At 35.9% G+C, this 17,717-nt stretch overlaps 1 protein-coding gene and 1 non-coding gene across 2 annotated transcripts; one reads left to right on the top strand and one right to left on the bottom strand.

Annotated features, from left to right (window-relative positions):
* Positions 1-483: 483 nt before the first annotated feature.
* Positions 484-5,426, top strand: LOC113283374 (alcohol dehydrogenase-like). The gene is made up of 8 exons (XM_026532607.1): positions 484-928; positions 1,027-1,162; positions 1,795-1,864; positions 1,964-2,057; positions 2,936-3,149; positions 3,766-3,907; positions 4,268-4,438; positions 5,131-5,426. Exons 1-8 carry the CDS (start codon positions 637-639, stop codon positions 5,320-5,322), a joined length of 1,311 nt encoding a protein of 436 aa, XP_026388392.1. The 5' UTR covers positions 484-636; the 3' UTR covers positions 5,323-5,426.
* Positions 5,427-7,137: 1,711 nt separating this feature from the next.
* On the bottom strand, positions 7,138-7,219 carry TRNAS-UGA. The gene has a single exon. It is a non-coding gene; the product is annotated as a tRNA-Ser (tRNA).
* Positions 7,220-17,717: the final 10,498 nt, after the last annotated feature.

The raw sequence follows: 17,717 nt of genomic DNA, 5'->3' as shown, positions 1-17,717 counted from the left end.
ATGTGGAGCGTAGACTATACCAACGCCTGATGTGGGGCGTGGAATATACGTCCGCCTGATGTGGGACGTGCACTATATGTCCGCCTGGTGGTGGGGCGTGAAGTATACCAACGCTCGATTATATTTGGGTTTAGTCTTGGTCCCAGACCAAATATACTCTGGGTTTTAGTCGTTGATCAAAATTTGATCGATAGTACGTTCCACTACGTCTGTTCAAAAGACAAAATATTTGGGTTTACTCTCCCACTGTGGACGCTCTAAAGGGACATTATTATTATAATGCCGCCCCTTTTATAAACGATGCCACCCCTATAAGAAGCTTGAAAAATAAATAGATGATTCAGGAAGTTGGTGGAAAGATAATGTCAAATAATCCTACGTACGCTAATACATGTCCTTATCCATTGTCATGCATACCTAAGACAGCTTATCTCAAATTTAGTACTGCAGGCACCGTCAAATTTTCTAGAGATTCAGTAGATGTAATCTCAAAACCGTCTTCCTTAAGGTGAACACTACCAGTCTCTCAAAGTAAACAAACTACAGATAAACACTCCACTTAATACTACAAATCAAAATCAATTAATCCAACAAACAAATCACTCCATTCTCCTTGTCTCCCTCAAAATTTCAGTGATGGGTTTTTTCACCAAATTCTCTCGTTCTATTCTGATCCGTAGTGGTAGTATTTTCAATGATAAAGTGTCTATCTCCAGACCATCAATCTCAACATGGAACAGATTATTTCATCATCAAACTCAAAGCAATGAAATAATTTCAAAGAATGAATCAAATTCTTATCATTTTGGTACTGGACCTTCTTATATGCGTGGTACTGTGTTTTGGGGTAAAGCTAATTCACCACTTACTATTGAAGAATTTCATATGCCTAGACCTAAAGCTGATGAAATTCTTATCAAAACCAAAGGTAACCTTACATAAATCAATTGCTATCATTTATTTTTTTTTGGATATTTAGATTTGTTGTATGATTGAATTCTTAAATTGATTGATTTCGTTTTTCAGGTTGTGGAGTTTGTCACTCTGATCTGCATGTAATGAAAGGTGAACTTCCATTTCCAAGTCCTTGTGTTGTGGGTCATGAAATTACTGGAGAAGTAGTTGAATATGGGGCTAATACTGATGCAGGTATTATCAAAAGGTACGCTTCCCATCAGTAATGAATGACCATGCTACTCTTACAGATCATCTTGTAAGGATTAGACAGCTCATACTTTCAGAATTATAAGATCATACTTTCAGAATGTGAGACCTTAGGACACCTCAAATGACCCAAAGCTTAGAGGTTTTTATTAATTTATTATTTGCAATGCTGTTATAGTATGAGTGCTCCGGTTCAGTTCTCAAAACCCATACCACAAAGTACATATTTGACAAGCTTTGTGCACTGTTTGTCATGGTCTGCGAAAACCCGTAGATAGATTATGAGATACATAAACATGTAATAGTATTTGAATCTTGTACTTTTCGTTTTGGCCTTGTATAGACCATTGTGCAGCAACAATAATTAATAAACGTTTTGTGTTTGATTGCTAACTTTTATGAGTAGAGTAATCGACATTTTGAACATCCTTGCAATTCCATGTGAATGGGGTATACCTGAAAGAGTTTTTTCTTCAAGTGTATTGTGGATATCAGCGAAGGAGAATATCATATGAATGGGCATTCAAAACTAACACAATCTTAGGCAGTTTAAAGTTGTTAGATTGTTATCTGGTTAGTAAAATAATACTAATGATATTTTGTTTTTATTTTTTTGCTCGTCTGTGTTAGATTTCCCATTGGCGCTCGTGTAGTAGGAGCATTCATAATGCCGTGCGGCAATTGTTCCTTTTGTGTAAAGGTGAAACATTATTATGCTTATAGGTGTTGCTTTTCATACTTAGCAGCATGAATAGAAGATCCATGATGACCCTTTGTTTAATATTTGCCTGTGAATCAGGGCCAAGAAGATCTATGTGAGGCTTTCTTTGCTTTCAATCGCGCAAAAGGAACACTTTATGATGGTGAAACTCGGCTATTCCTCCGTAGCAACGGTATATATTAAATGGTGTTACACCTTTTACTTTATTTCTGCTCCAATATTTATGAAGCCCGTCTTTTATTTTATACTGTTCCTTTTTTGCATTATCGAGATTCATATCCATTTGGTTGCTTCTACAGCACCTCTAGCTACAGCTTCTACCTAGGATTCTCTTAACTATGGAATTCTTGGCATGCATCTGTGTTGAGTGTTGTGATCAAGCAGTATGAGAGCAATATGAGTTGTATAATTAAAACTCAGTGGGAGCATAAAACAATTACTACGTACTACGCAACTGTTGAGAGGAATCAACATATAACATTAGTGGGAGAAAATAGCCAATTGAGTTTGGTTTGGGCAAGAGTCAAAAGACTAAGGAGTATCTGTTCTTCCATGGTAACCAGAACCAACTAAGCATGTGGGGGCCCCTATGTTTTAAATCCTTAGAACGACATACTGGTAACAAGAGCCAGGTCTCTTCCCCCCCCTAACCCTGATGCAAGTTGTGTTTAAACCCCAGACCTCGTGGCACAACTACCAAGTGCTGGACCAACTATTGTTGGGCACTTGTGAAAGCCAGGTCTTCACCCAGTTAGAATGTGAGCTGCAAAATAAAGAGAGGTAGATGATACAATACAAATTATTTTAAGTGACATGGTACGAATGAGTCAGGGGATATTCCGCGCATCTTACTGTAACAGCACATATCATCATAGTATAAGTTCTTTATCCTACGACCTTGACAAACCAATAGATCTGATTCGCTTCCACATACTAGCAAGCAGCTCACCATCTGTGGGTATCCCGAGATCAATGATGTAGTTGTTTCTGGTTTTGGTTGTCAGTGAGGTTCAGAGATGTATGTTTGACTATCTTTTCTGGATTCTGTAGGAAACCCAGTCTACATGTACAGTATGGGAGGGCTTGCAGAATATTGTGTTGTGCCTGCACATGCTTTAGCAGTTCTTCCAAATACTTTGCCATATACAGAGTCTGCCATCCTGGGATGTGCAGTATTCACTGCATATGGTGCGATGAGACATGCAGCTGACATGCGTGCTGGAGATTCTGTTGCTGTGATCGGCATTGGTGGTGTAGGGTCAAGGTGAAGAGCTAAAAATCTATTAACTATGTGATGGGTGTTGCTAATCATTCCTTCACTTATTTCAATGCCTCTATTATAGTCCAAGTGTTTGAGGTTTGGTAACATCTTGCAGATTCTTCATTGTTCAGTGCTCTTTACTGTCATTAGTCTATTTTGTTGCTGCAAATTCTATTAGTCAGGCAACCAAATATTCATAAATTATTATCTCTCCTTATTCACTAAATTCCTTGTGGGATGTTTCGGCCTCAAAAACAAACCACCAGTTAATTCATTTCTCACTCTCTGCTATCTGCTGTTTTACATGTATCCTATTTGGTGTAATATTACTCGTCTTTAAGTGCTTTCTTTGTAGTCATTTTGTGTTAGGAGTGTTTTGATTTTCCTTTTTGATTGCCACCTCTTTTAAGTGTGGTGTTTCTTTCTGACATCAATATTTTGGTGAATTTTTTTTCCTTGTAGCGTCCTTTTGTGAATTTGGTATAATATGTTTTTGCTCAGGTTACATAGACATGGATTTATCAAAGCATGAAGTTAAATGGTGCAAATATGTCTCTGGTGCTGTTTCCATTTGCTGTAATATAGTATTTTACATCATTATGACTACATAATATCTCAGTTGCTTGCAGATAGCACGTGCATTTGGTGCTTCTGAGATTATTGCAGTTGATGTTCAAGATGAAAAGCTTCGAAATGCAAAGTCACTAGGAGCAACTCACACCGTAAATGCAGCTAAAGAAGATGCTGTTGACAAGATCAAGGCACACACTTTACTCTTCTTTTTGCTATTATCTATTGGTTTCCAGTTATAATAACTAACTCTTGTTGCCAGGTTAAAGCTTTTTTAGACTCTTTGACAATTCGATTAGCGTTGTATCTTAAAGAATTTGTAGATTCAAAAGAACTGGTTCCGTCGGTTATCAGTGTGCATTGCAAAATACAGGAGCAAGAGTGATATGTCAATGATGACTATTCTTTTGGTCTTGATGTTAAGGATGTATACTTAGAAATCCTGCTTAAGTGTTTAATTGCTCGCTCATGTATAAAATGTGTATTTATGATTTACATCTAGGCGGTTAGGTATGAATTTGCCGTAATTATTTGCTTGTTTTTCTTGACAGGAAATTACTGGAGGCATGGGGGTGGACATCGCCGTGGAAGCATTGGGGTTACCACAAACATTTTTGCAGTGCACACAGAGTGTTCGTGACGGGGGGAAAGCTGTAATGATTGGACTTGCACCAACAGGTGTGATAGGGGAGATAGATATAACTCGTCTTGTTCGTAGACAGGTGAGTCGAATGTATTTTAGAAATGAAATCCTTTGATACATTTATAAACTTATGAGAGACATCACTAGGTATGATGCGACACTGTTGGAAATGTTCAAAATTCCTATGAACATTGAGGTCCTAATTGTGCAACTCCAGAAGGATGTCCTTTCAAGATGGATCATCATTGAAATCGTGCTACCATATAAAATGGTTTGTGGGATGAAGTGGGTGCATGCACATCACACTTTCTAAAGAGACGGGTTCATGAGATCCTAAACCCTGACTTTTGATGAGATTGCCTGCTTGTTTTTTATGTTCTTCTCTTCTTGAGCTATCTTGCTACTGGTTAGATTACAAATCTTCCTTCTAGGTCATTTAAGCTATATCTAGAATCTCCTGCATACTACATTTTAGTATCGATATGAATTCTAAAATCTGATTTTATTTTATTTTTCATTTAGCCCTCTGTTGTGAGCTTTGAGACTGTTTTTATTATTTAGCTCTTATGTACAGAATAATGCCTGTGCCTGAAGATTTTGGAAAGTAATGTTATGTTGAGACAGGCCCCTAATCTTAGTGTATGTGCCCATTGTAATAAATTACCCTTAAAATTTACAGTGTACCACCTAGTTTTCTTGCAATTGGTTCTTAATTTATATTCAAGTCCGATTGCCAGTGCCATAACAATGCAACTATTGTTCTCCGAGCAGGTAAAGATTATTGGATCATATGGTGCAAGGGCCAGGCAAGATCTACCCAAAATTGTTAAACTTGCTGAGAAAGGTGTATTCAACCTCAATGCTGCCATTTCGAGAAAATGCAAATTTGAAGAAGCAAGTAAAGCTTATGAAGATCTCAACCGTGGAAGTATTGTTGGACGAGCTGTGGTTGAGATTATGTAAATCACAATATATTTGTAAGTTTTTCCTTGTTTTCTTCATTGTATTAGGGAAAAGATGCTTAAAAAACCTATGATAAATAACAAGTTATCTCTGTCATTTGTCCATTCTTTTTGCTCTTTTAAGAGTTTTCAAGTACTGAATGGATGTGTATGTTCATTAGCTACGACTGAAAAAGAAAATTGACAAAGCAGCACACTACCAAGTAATATAAGAATATCATTTAATAATGAGAGCAAGAAGAAAAAAAAAAAAAAAAAAAGAGAACAGTACTTGATAGACTTAACCGCATGAGGTAATAACTTCATAAAAACTGCTGGCCAGAGATATTAGTAACCAGCCATATCTTCAACATCAGATGGCAACGAAGGAATTATTGCTGGCTTCGGAGTTATCAGAAGTGGTGGATTAGTAGTATTTCTGATAAGGGAAGGAGTAGGAGAACCTTGAAGAACTTCAGATGTTCCGGTCACAATGTTGTAGGCCAAACAGAAGCGACTATGTATAAAGATGATAACATTTCGATCCACCGGATTGAAACGCTTAGACACGCCATCTAAATTTCTGAACGAGCTGTTAATCTTCAATTCAATGTTGTTGTGTACCAGTTGCCAGGACCATCCTCCAACACCATCAGAGTTGTAGTCCTCAAGCAGCCAGACACTCAGCAAAGGCGGCATATCCGTTGTCTCATTAATATAGCCATAATAGATTGACCCTTCAGACTCCCCAAAAAACCCATCAAAATGATGGGGACAGTAATACACACTATTTATGCTATCTCGAGGCAAGTTGATCAACCAGCATTGATCGCTTTCGAGAGGGTAAGCTACGACGATCATGCTATTACTTTCCTTTTCTTTGTCAGTCCAATACAAGACTCCATTGCGGATAAACATTGTGTAGCAGTATTTAGTAATTGCTGTATTGCATGGAAGTTTATACATATTCCATTTGCCCGAGTCAGAAGAGAAGATTTGCAACTTGAAAGTACTCACAGATGCATGTACAGTTGGGATATAGACCACCTTGTAGTGACATGTAGAATTGATAATTTCACTTACCAATTTTATAGACCCAGCACTATTAGCAGACTAACCCTGATGAGGACGAGAAGGGAGCGAGAGACATTGTTGGGTGAAAGGATTGCATATGAAGAACCTATGGGGATTAGAATTTTGTCTACGATTCGAACAAAGAAATAAACCATTGATGCACGAGGCTAAAAGATGTATAGTTTTGTTGTTTTTGAATATGTCTGAATCTAAAAGGAATTTAAAAGAAAATCCATCGCAACCCGTTACGAATTTGTGATGAAGTTGGAGAAAACGAGTTTCAAAGAGGGTCTTTCCATTATCATGTTCATGATAAACGAGAGTCCATGGGGGAGTAGTTATGAAGTATTTGAGTAATGTGTACATAAACACCGGGTCGCATAAAAGGGAATTCCATAATTTCGATACGCACCTGAATCTGTATATGGATTTTAATGGAAGACGAAAAAAGATTTCACGCAATACATCCTGATGATCTATTGTCGAAGAACTGGAAGATGAAGAAGTCCTCACCATCATCTTCAGATCTTTCTTTGAAGTTGTTTTCCGATTGGTCATGTTGTTGCAAAGGCTGTAGCGCTTCACTTTAGGCCTTAGCTTAATTACAAGCAGCAGGGGAATAAGAAAAGTTAAACTATGTCAGAACTGTTATGTGAACAATTCTATTAGGTCGGCCGCGATTAACCAGATTTCAAAAAAGAAACAGATCCGAGAAGAAAAAAAAACTATGATAAAAAATCCGAGAAAAAAAATTTATGATAGTCGTCAACAGCAGGGTTCGAACCTGCGCGGGCGAAGCCCAACAGATTTCAAGTCTGTCTCCTTAACCACTCGGACATATTGACTCATTTGTGAGCGTGCTAGATTTCTTTTAATATAATTTTATTATTGGACAAAAATAAAATGATTCCCCAGACTAGTTGGAAGCCTACCAAGCTGAGCTCCAACAAGGTACACTACATTAGTTGAACAGGTTGTTGTGCAAACCTACCGGCGAGCCTCATGGGGAACCAGACAAGGGAAACAACATTGGGATCGAACACCTAACTTGTAATTTGGGAGTACGACCCTGGCCAACTAGGTTAATTCCTGTTGGTTAGATATAACTTATAAGGAACGATTTTTTTTTTTTTTTTTTAACACGATCAGCGAGGGAATTGAACCCGCAACCTGTAGATTGGGAGCCCAACTCCTGGCCAACTGGGCTAATGTCAGTTGGTTAACCGATAGGGCTAACCAACTACAAGCGTTTACCAATAGGATGATCACACTAGGAGTCTAGGAATAATATTCTAGCAAGAAAAATAATTCACGCATCTACCACTTGTTTAAATATTGAAAGATAAGTTATGGATTGCCTCCGTAATACTTTCTTTTTGGTTTTTATGTGTATATAAGGCGATCGATAATTGTTCTCGTCGCATTGTAACTGTTTTATTTTAAGACGCTAAAATTATATAATATAATGTTACATTGTCATAACGATAGCGAGTAATTATTGCATGTTTCAGCACTAACCAACAACCACTACCACTCAAACCATCCATTACCGTTACTTTTTCAACATCACTATAGTCACAGGCTCCAGCACCACTCACCAATGTTACCCTAATCACCCATAATTTGTATTTGGGTAATAACACTCAATAACACCTTATGCTTCTCTTACAGTTTACAATATTGTTACACTACAACTGTAAACGTCTTTGTCCAATTGTATATGAGTTGTTTTCCCCACTTAGATGTCATGTCTTGATTAGTTTTATTTGCGTGTCATTGTCAGGTTAACTTAATTTATGTGTGTTGTTGTATAATGTCTCAGAGTCATTCTTTGTACTTTGATTAGGATAATTAATTTTAATCAATCGCATCTGTAGTACTTTTCCCTTTAATGAATAGTAAGAATTTTGTTAGAGCAGTGCTCGGTCGAACTCGCAAGCGTTGCTATCTCAAGCTTGTTTTCAAGTTTAGTTGCCAAAACTATAAGTCTTGATTTATAGTTTACTTATAGCTAAGTCTCGGACTAGGATAGAAAGTGTACTTGAGCTCTAGACTCCATGACAATCATCATACAAAGACAAAGAACTACTCAAAGAACTGGTGGAACTTCATCGACTAAAAGGTATGTGGAGACTTGAACTTATCTATCAGTCAAAAGTCTATCTACACTATCTCCTATCTTGAGACAAAAGTTGTATTGTTATATAGACTTTGATTATACACTTTTGCTATTTCGAGCCGAGTTTATCTCGCTTATCTGTTTCTCGAAATATGTGTTGGTAAGCTTTCGCTTTCGGCAAGTTCATCTTTAATAGTGACGAAAGTCATATTAAGTTTCAATTACTTGAAAATTGCTTTGATGAAAAATGGTTTGTGAACAACAACTATATAACATCCTCTAAGAATGTTTCAATGATTGAAATGAGAGTTTAGAATATATAACCATGGTTGGATATAAACATTGTGTGGTAACTCATACGTGTGTAAGTCCTTATTCCTTGAACGAAAGTATGCGTACTTTGCTGCTCAGGAAAACAGGAACTAAAGTCCGCGAACTGTCGGAAGTTCACGTGAATTTCTGCTGGAGTTTGTGGACTGAAAACAAACTTATTCCGGGTACTTAAATCCACGTACCAGTATGCGTGCTTAAGTTGGTTATTTTCTAAAAACGATTATTCGTGAACTTAAACTTATATAAACTAAGGAATGCATATTTACAAACCGTGGCTATAAAGTTCATGAATCGATTCGAGTGAATCAAATCTTTTTTGCTTCGATTGTGTCTTGTATACTTCTATAAGATCTAAGCAATTGAACAACTCTCTAACTAGTTCGTTTGAGTCATTTGAACTAGTTCTGGTAAAAGAAGAATATAGTTGATATGAAAGTCCTCATATGGATAACCATTTGGTTAACTACTGTTGAACCAACTAAATGTACATGTTTGGGTACGGTTACACAAACCTAAATAAACGTGCATTTCATTTTTGGGTAACAAACTAAGTTTCGATCTAACGGTTGAAAGATATTAGCTTGAATCTAATCAAGTTTTCATCTAACGGTGAATATTTAATACTTTGTTACTAAGATAACATTGATTGCAAACCCTGATTTGAAAGACTATATAAAGGAGAACTCTCGCAACTGGGAAAACCTAATCCCCACACCTCGTGTGTGATACTAGTTGTATTAGCTAGAGTCGATTATCCTTTAACCTTAGATTTATATCGAGACCCATACTAGTTGTAGGTCAACGACTTGAAGACTTTACTGGGATTGTGAACCCAGGCCCATACTACTTTTCTTGTAGTTATGTGATCTGATCTTGTTGTTTCTATCGTACTAAGTACAATCGTAAGATTGGCTTGTGATTGATTTCTCCGATAGGAAAGATATAAAAGAAGTCACAACATCTTCGTCTCATCGTTTGTGATTCCGCAATATCTTCTTTCACTAGTCGATTAATATTATTGTGAGGTGATTGATAATTCTAGGCTCTTCTTCGGGAATATAAGTCTGGATTATCAATTGGTTCATGTTCACCTTGATTTATCAAAAGACGAAACAAAAACTCGTAGGTATTTCTGTGGGAGACAGATTTATCTATTACTGTATACTTTTCTGTGCGATATAGATTTTTTTATTAAAGTCTTCGACTTTGGGTCGTAGCAACTCTTAGTTGTGGGTGAGATCAGCTAAGGGAATCAAGTACGTAGTATCCTGCTGGGATCAGAGACGTAAGAAGCGCAACTGTACCTTGGATCAATTTGAGATTCATCTGGGTTCAACTCCAGACCGAAGTTAGTTTGTAGTAGGTTAGTGTCTGTAGCGGCTTAATACAGTGTGTGTTCAATCTGGACTAAGTCCCGGGGTTTTTCTGCATTTACGGTTTCCTCGTTAACAAAACTTCTGGTGTCTGTGTTATTTCTTTTCCTCATTATATTTTGTTATATAATTGAAATATCACAGGCTATGCGTTGAATCCATCAATTGGGAAATCCAACCTTTGGTTGTTGATTGAAATTGATTGATCCTTGAATATTGGTCTTTAGTACTGTTCAAGTGATTTCTCTTGTATTCAATTAGACTCGTAGATTTCTATTTGCTTGAGTAAGTATTGAATCGAGAAAGTGAGATATAACTCTTTGATATACTTTTATTAAGATTGAGTCTGACTGACTAGTTGATTCTCTTAAAAGTATATTGGAGTTAGTCCATACAGATTGCTAAGTGAAATATTGGGTGTGGTTGTTAGCCCTCGCTTTTTCAATTGGTATCAGAGTAGGCAAACACGTTTAAAGACCTTGCAAGTCTTTGTTTGTAGCGATCTGACTCTATGAAAGATAAGAATATCTCAGATAACGCAAAATCATCTCAGAGTCACCCTTGTGAGTTTCAAAATCTAGAAGCTTCCAAGAAAAACTCTATTTCTGGTCCTTTGACTGAATCTGCATTTAACTGGGAAACATCACTTGATGAACAATTGGATGATCTTTCAGATGGTAGTGATTCAGAAGAAGGACAAAGTATTGATGAGGAAGTCTCTCAATATATCAAGCTTTTTGACCATGCTTTGAAAGAAAAGAAGTCAACTACTTTCTTGAGTAAATACATGGCACCTCTCTATCAAGAAAACAGAAAACTGAGAAAACTCTTTAAAGGTTATGATTGTGGATATAAACTTTTACAATCTATCGTCAAAGATCGAGAAGAGGAAGTACTCTCAAAAGGGTCTGAATGTAATAATCTTCTTCAAAATATTTTTGTGTTGAAAGAAAGACTTGCAGAATCTGAAGCAAGATATGACTCTCAACAAAAATGTTTTAATGACAGAGAACTCAGTCTTCTCGCCAAAGAAAAATCGTTGGAGACTACCTTGTTGCTGCTCTTTATAAAGTGAAATCACTGGAAGAGAGTCTGAGTAGATTCAATTCTAACTCTACAAAATTATCTTCTATGCTTGGAGCATGTAAAGAACATCGTGATACACGTGGTCTGGGATATAAAGGAATAGACGCTCCAGAAACTAGTAAGATCAATTTTATTAAATCTAATGATAACTCTTCATATAAAATACCTGTTGCAGATTGTAATGTTCCCAGAAACAAGGATTATGCTACTTCTAAATCTACTCACACGAGAACAGTCAAGAACAATTCCTTTAACTGCTATTATTGCGGAAATAAACGACACCCTAATGAAGAGGTCGTTTTCGATTAAGGAATGAAAAACTTCACAACATTCTTGCATGGATGTCTAAAGAAGTTACTAAACCTGTCTCTCATGTTGTTGGAGTAAAAGGAATTGTCGGCAATCAAGAAAAATACTGTGATAAGTCTTTTCTTAATTGTATTTTTGAGACTGAAAATGCCTACAATGGTAGAAGGAGGAACGGAAGAAGGGCAACTGACTTCTCAAATAACTCTGAGAAGAGAAAAAGGCATAGGAGAAAGAAAGAAATGTTAAATTCTTTTTCTCTCTATGAAGAAGGCTGCAAATCCAAGATGCCTTCCTCTCTTGTTAAAACTCTTTCAACTAATTCTAGTAATTTTTCTATAAATCCTTATGATTGAAAGAGAGAAGAAGTTAATGTTGTATATGCGCAAAATGCTCATCCAAATACAACGTGACTGCTCAATGTAGCATCCTTCGTATAATTATAGAAGGATGCTCATAATTCTCAAGAAGTGTGTCTTGAGAAAGAAGTCAAGGTTGTATATTACTTTTCTTCTTTTTAAATGATCTTATAAAACTGGTGATCCTTGCTCAGTTCTTTTCTTAAGAAAATAATTCTGATCATCCTCTCTTGAGAAAAATTGCATGTTTTATTGTCCTTCCTTTGAGTAGTTGTTTTCTATCAACAATTATTCTTTTGGTGTAAGAATGTCATCCTTTGTTTAGAATGACTCTTGAGTTTCTCAAGACTTAGTCTAAATTTGTCTCCACCTTTCTCTTGGTCTCATACCGGGATTGTGATAAGTGCACGTACACCTGACCACATAGACGTATACGAGTTTCCTTAGGGTTTTCTATGAAACTCTCTTAAATATACATATGTGTCATGTCTACTGCTTGATACATATTTGTTCCGTAAGGTCAAAAAAGTTCTTATGAATTTTGGTGAGCACAATGGATAGATGCAACAAGGATGATGAAGTCAAGAAGGACAAGACTATCGAGTTTCACAAGAACCCCATTTTCATAACATGCTATCATGTTGTTGATCATGAAAACAAACTACCAGTTAGGATGTCATTACAACTGGTAGGAAATCTTCTTCGAGATTTTGAGGTCGTTCGTGAACAATTCGGAATTGCAACAAAGAATCTTGATTTTCTGAAAAACGAACTGAAGAAAGCAACTGATGAGCTTGTCCATGTCCAATCTCTAGTTGATGACCGCTTTTAATGTTTTTCAAATCATGTTCTCTAAAGAGTTATTTATCTAGTAAATCTTATGATGATAAGTTTATTTCTTGTTTTGTTTAGAAGAACTAGAGTTTTGAATAGCCATTATTGTGATTACACATAGCTATGTCCAATGTTTTCATCTTCATTGTTTTTTAGGTTTATTTGTTTAAATTCTAAAAATTTGTTTGGTAGATGATTTTTGCAGTATTAATCTTTATGGTTTTATATATTGCAATTTTTTATGGGATATTTTTTGCGTCCGTGAACTATGATTGTCCCATACCTTGTCAAAAGTTAAGTATTTCATATGTCGATATGCATGTATTGATAAAGGAATGAATGAACTTTTGACATTACAAAAGTTTTAAGCCTAATATATGTCATTATGCAAATATTGATGGAAAATAGGATGAACTTTTGTTTACGAGGATTAGATCTATTGTATGTCATTGTGCAAACAGTGATGAAAAATAGAATGAATCCTTGTCTATTCCGCAGTATTGATCTTCCCTGATCCATATTTTATGTATATATTGTATGGCTCCGTAAGTTCTCTTATGTTGAGCAATTCTGATTAAATTAATCATAAATTTTCTTGTGATTAATTTAATTGAGTATTTTTGGATTCAAATTCATGTTCGTATGTGATTTGTTATGTCCAAAGAAAATCCTTCTTTTCTTGTGAAAGTAAGGCCGCTCTTGTTGTTATTTCAAGAGTGACATTTTATGGGGGAGAGTTCTTAATTGAACTTGTGCTTAATTGCCAAATCTTTGTGGGGAGTGTGGTTGTGGAATATTATAGGGGTTACCTTGTATCTTTATAAACTCCTTGATGAAAACATTTAGCTTCGGCTATATGATTGCATCTAAAAAGGTTATATGTGCTTTCTTTTGGTCATGAAATGTCTCTATGGAAATTTCATTAGGATCCCACTAGTTTTCTTACCTTAGCCAATTTTATTGGCAAAAAGGGGGAGAATTAATGTGTAGTTCACACCACAAATACATATGGTTTCCGGATCATTATGTAAGGGGGACTGGTTTCCATGTGAGATGGAGTATTGACTAAGGGGGAGTGATACATATCACCATAGTATTGTTTTCGAAGTTGTGATACAATTGAACTTTGATGATGTGTAATAATATTATGACACTGTGTAACAATGATTGCGAACTCTTGTTTTCTCATTGTTATAGCTACGTATTTTCAACAACAATGATTCTAAACTTACAACCTTTGGAATCATTGGAGTACTTGGAAGTGACGAAGATTTCGAGTAATGTTGAAGAACCAAGAAGATCAGGCATGTGAAAGAGAAGCTACAAAAGTTTATATTTATTTTATATTTCATATGTATTGATAGTTTTGTCACTAAAATTGACAAAGGGGGAGATTGTTAGAGCACTGCTCGGTCGAACTCGCAAGCATTGCTATCTCAAGCTTGTTGTCAAGTTTAGTTGCCAAAACTATAAGTCTTGATTTCTAGTCTACTTATAGCTAAGTATCGGATTGGGATAGAAAGTGTACTTGAGCTCTAGACTCCATGGCGATCATCATACAAAGACGAAGAACTACTCAAGGAACTGGTGGAACTTCATCGACTAAAAGGTATGTGGAGACTTGAACTTATCTTTCACTCAAAAGTCTATCTACTCTATTTCCTATCTTGAGACAAAATTCGTATTTCTTTATAAACTTTGATTATACACATTTGTTATTTCTAGCCGAGTTTATCTCGCTTATCTATTTTTCGAAATATGTGTTGTTAAGCATTCGCTTTGGCCAAGTTAATCTTTACTAGTGACGAAAGTCATATTAAGTTTCAATTACTTGAAAATTGCTTTGACGAAAAATGGTTTGTGAACGACAACTATATAACGTCCTCTAAGAATGTTTCAATGATTGAAATGAGATTTTAGAATATATAACCATGGTTGGATATAAACATTGTGTGGTAACTCATACGTGTGTAAGTCCTTATTCCTTGAACCAAATTATGCGTACTTTTCTGCTCATGAAAACCGGAACTAAAGTCCGCGTACTGTTGGAAGTTCACATCCCGTGAATTTCTGCTGGAGTTTGTAAACTGAAAACAAACTTATTCTGGGTACGTAAATACGCTTACCAGTATGCGTACTTAAGTTGGTTATTTTTTAAAAACGAATATTCGTGAACTTAAACTTATATAAACCAAGGAATACATATTTACAAACCGTGGCAATAAAGTTCATGAACGATTCGAGTGAATCAAATCGTTTTTGCTTCGATTGTGTCTTGTATACTTCTATAAGATCTAAGCAATTGAACAACTCTATAACTAGTTCATTTGAGTCATTTGAACTAGTTGTGGTAAAGAAGAATATGGTTGATATGAAAGTGCTCATATGGCTAACCATTTGGTTAACTACTGTTGAACCAACTAAATGTACATGTTTGGGTACGGTTGCACAAATCTAAATAAACGTGCATTTCATTTCTGTAACAAACTAAGTTTCGATATAACAGTTGAAAGATATTAGCTTGAATATAATCAGGTTTTCAAATAACGGTGAATATTCAATGCTCTGTTACTAAGATAACATTGATTGCAAACCCTGATTTGAAAGACTATATAAAGGGAACTCTCGCAACTGGGAAAACCTAATCCCCACACCTCCTGTGTGATACTAGTTGTATTAGCTAGAGTCGATTCTCCTTTAACCTTAGGTTTCTATCGAGACCCTGTAGGTCAACGACTTGAAGACTTCATTGGGATTGCGAACCCAGACCGATACTACTTTTCTTGTAGTTGTGTGATCTGATCTTGCTGTTTCTATCGTACTAAGTATAATCGTAAGATTGGCTGGTGATTGATTTTTCCGACAGGCAAGATATAAAAGAAGTCACAAACATCTTCGTCTCATCGTTTGTGATTCTGCAATATCTTCTTTCGCTAGTCGATTAAGATTATTGTGAGGTGATTGATAATTCTAGACTGTTCTTCGGGAATATAAATTCGGGTTATCAATTGGTTCATGTTCACCTTGATTTATCAAAAGACGGAACAAAAACTCGTAGGTATTTTTGTGGGAGACAGATTTATCTATTACCGTAGACTTTTCTGTGTGATACAGATTTGTTTATTAAAGTCTTCGACTTTGGGTCGTAGCAACTCTTAGTTGTGGGTGAGATCATCTAAGGGAATCAAGTACGTAGTATCCTGCTGGGGTCAGAGACGTAAGGAGCGCAACTGTATCTTGGATCAGTGTGAGATTGATTGGGGTTCAACTCCATACCGAAGTTAGTTTGTAGTAGGATAGTGTATGTAGCGGGTTAATACAGTGTGTGTTCAATCTGGAATAGGTCCCGGGGTTTTTCTGCATTTGCGGTTTCCTCGTTAACAAAACTTCTGGTGTATGTGTTATTTCTTTTCCGCATTATATTTTTTTATATAATTGAAATATCACAGGTTGTGCGTTGAATCGATCAATTGGGAAATCCAACCTTTGGTTGTTGATTGAAATTGATTGATCCTTGAACATTGGTCTTTGGCACTGTTCAAGTGATTTTTCTTGTATTCAATTAGACTCGCATATTTCTATTTGCTTGAGTAAGTATTGAATCGAGAAAGTGAGATATAACTCTTTGATATACTTTTATTAAGATTGAGTCTGACTGTCTAGTTGATTCTCTTAAAAGTATATTGGAGTTAGTCCATACACATTGCTAAGTGAAATATTGGGTGTTGTTGTTAGACCCCCGCTTTTTCAAATTTTACTATGACATCAAGACGTAAGAAGATCTACGTGTCCGCTGATTTTTCACCATTAATCGTGTTTCTTTAACTCCCTTCTTCTTTTTCTTTAAATCAAATTTTTTTTTCTAATGGCACATATTCCATATGAAACAAGAATCTCACATATACCACTAAATCAGATCTCAATTATTACTCAATGCAAACTCAAGGATGACAATTTTCTCACTTGGAAAGTCTGCTTCTTCCATTACTAGAAAGATACAAAATTTCTGGTCTTTTAGATGGATCTATTCATTGTACTCCTAAATTTCTTACTCAAGAATATCTTTTACGAGGTAATATAAATCCATCATATACAGCTTGGTGTGATGATGATAATACGCTTATTTTGTGGATTTAATCCACAATTGCAGATTCAGTTGTGCCTTATGTTATTGGAGCCTATTCTCCTAGAGAGTTGTGGAGAAGTATTAAATCAAGATTTGCTCGCGCTTTTACCACTCATGTTATACAAATACGTACTAAATTGCAGTCTTTAAAGCTTGGATCTGGTACTATGATGACTTATTTAGGGGAAATCAAGAATTATCAAATCAACTATCTGGTTCTAGATTTACAATCCCAAATGATGAACTTGCGGTACTAATTTTGAACGATATTGTCCAAGAATGTAGTGTTTTTAGTACTTTCATTCGTCTACAAGATCCTCCAGTTAACTTTGATGAACTTCATAATTTTTTATTAAGTGAGGAGATTGTGGTGACTGAATGATCAAAATATTTATTATCTGAAGCTAATAGTAAGGTCTTTGCTGCTTTTCAATCACAACAAGCATTTATTTATCAGCATCAACCTTCTACCCCATCAGGATTTTCTCCTTATACTTACCACACCAGAAATCGTGGTAGAGGTAATATGTACAATACTCCTTCCTTTAGAAGTTGTTTTCAATTACCTGCCAGAGTTTCTTCACCAAATCCTTTTCCAATTACTTTTGTGCCTCTTCCAGCGTTTATACCTACTTCTTCAGATTCTATCCCATGTCAAATTTGTAAGAAAAAGGTCTCTGCTCTGGCTTGTAGATATATACATACTCAATTTTGCATACAAAAATGTGAACGTACCACACATTTAAGGGCGACAAAAATGAACTTCAACTTATATCTGCATCTGATGGCAATGAGGAGATACACATA

Source organism: Papaver somniferum, chromosome 5 (assembly GCF_003573695.1).
Source record: "Papaver somniferum cultivar HN1 chromosome 5, ASM357369v1, whole genome shotgun sequence".
In the NCBI taxonomy this organism is placed as follows: domain Eukaryota; kingdom Viridiplantae; phylum Streptophyta; class Magnoliopsida; order Ranunculales; family Papaveraceae; genus Papaver; species Papaver somniferum.
Note: the sequence above shows the minus strand (reverse complement) of the source record. Positions and strands in the feature narration are given on the sequence as shown.

Coding starts and splice junctions, on each gene's coding strand:
- LOC113283374 (XM_026532607.1), top strand. CDS start 637: ATGGGTTTTTTCACCAAATTCTCTCGTTCTATTCTGATCCGTAGTGGT. Junction 1,865..1,963: donor ATTGTTCCTTTTGTGTAAAG/GTGAAACATTAT, acceptor CCTGTGAATCAG/GGCCAAGAAGATCTATGTGA. Junction 3,150..3,765: donor ATTGGTGGTGTAGGGTCAAG/GTGAAGAGCTAA, acceptor ATAATATCTCAG/TTGCTTGCAGATAGCACGTG.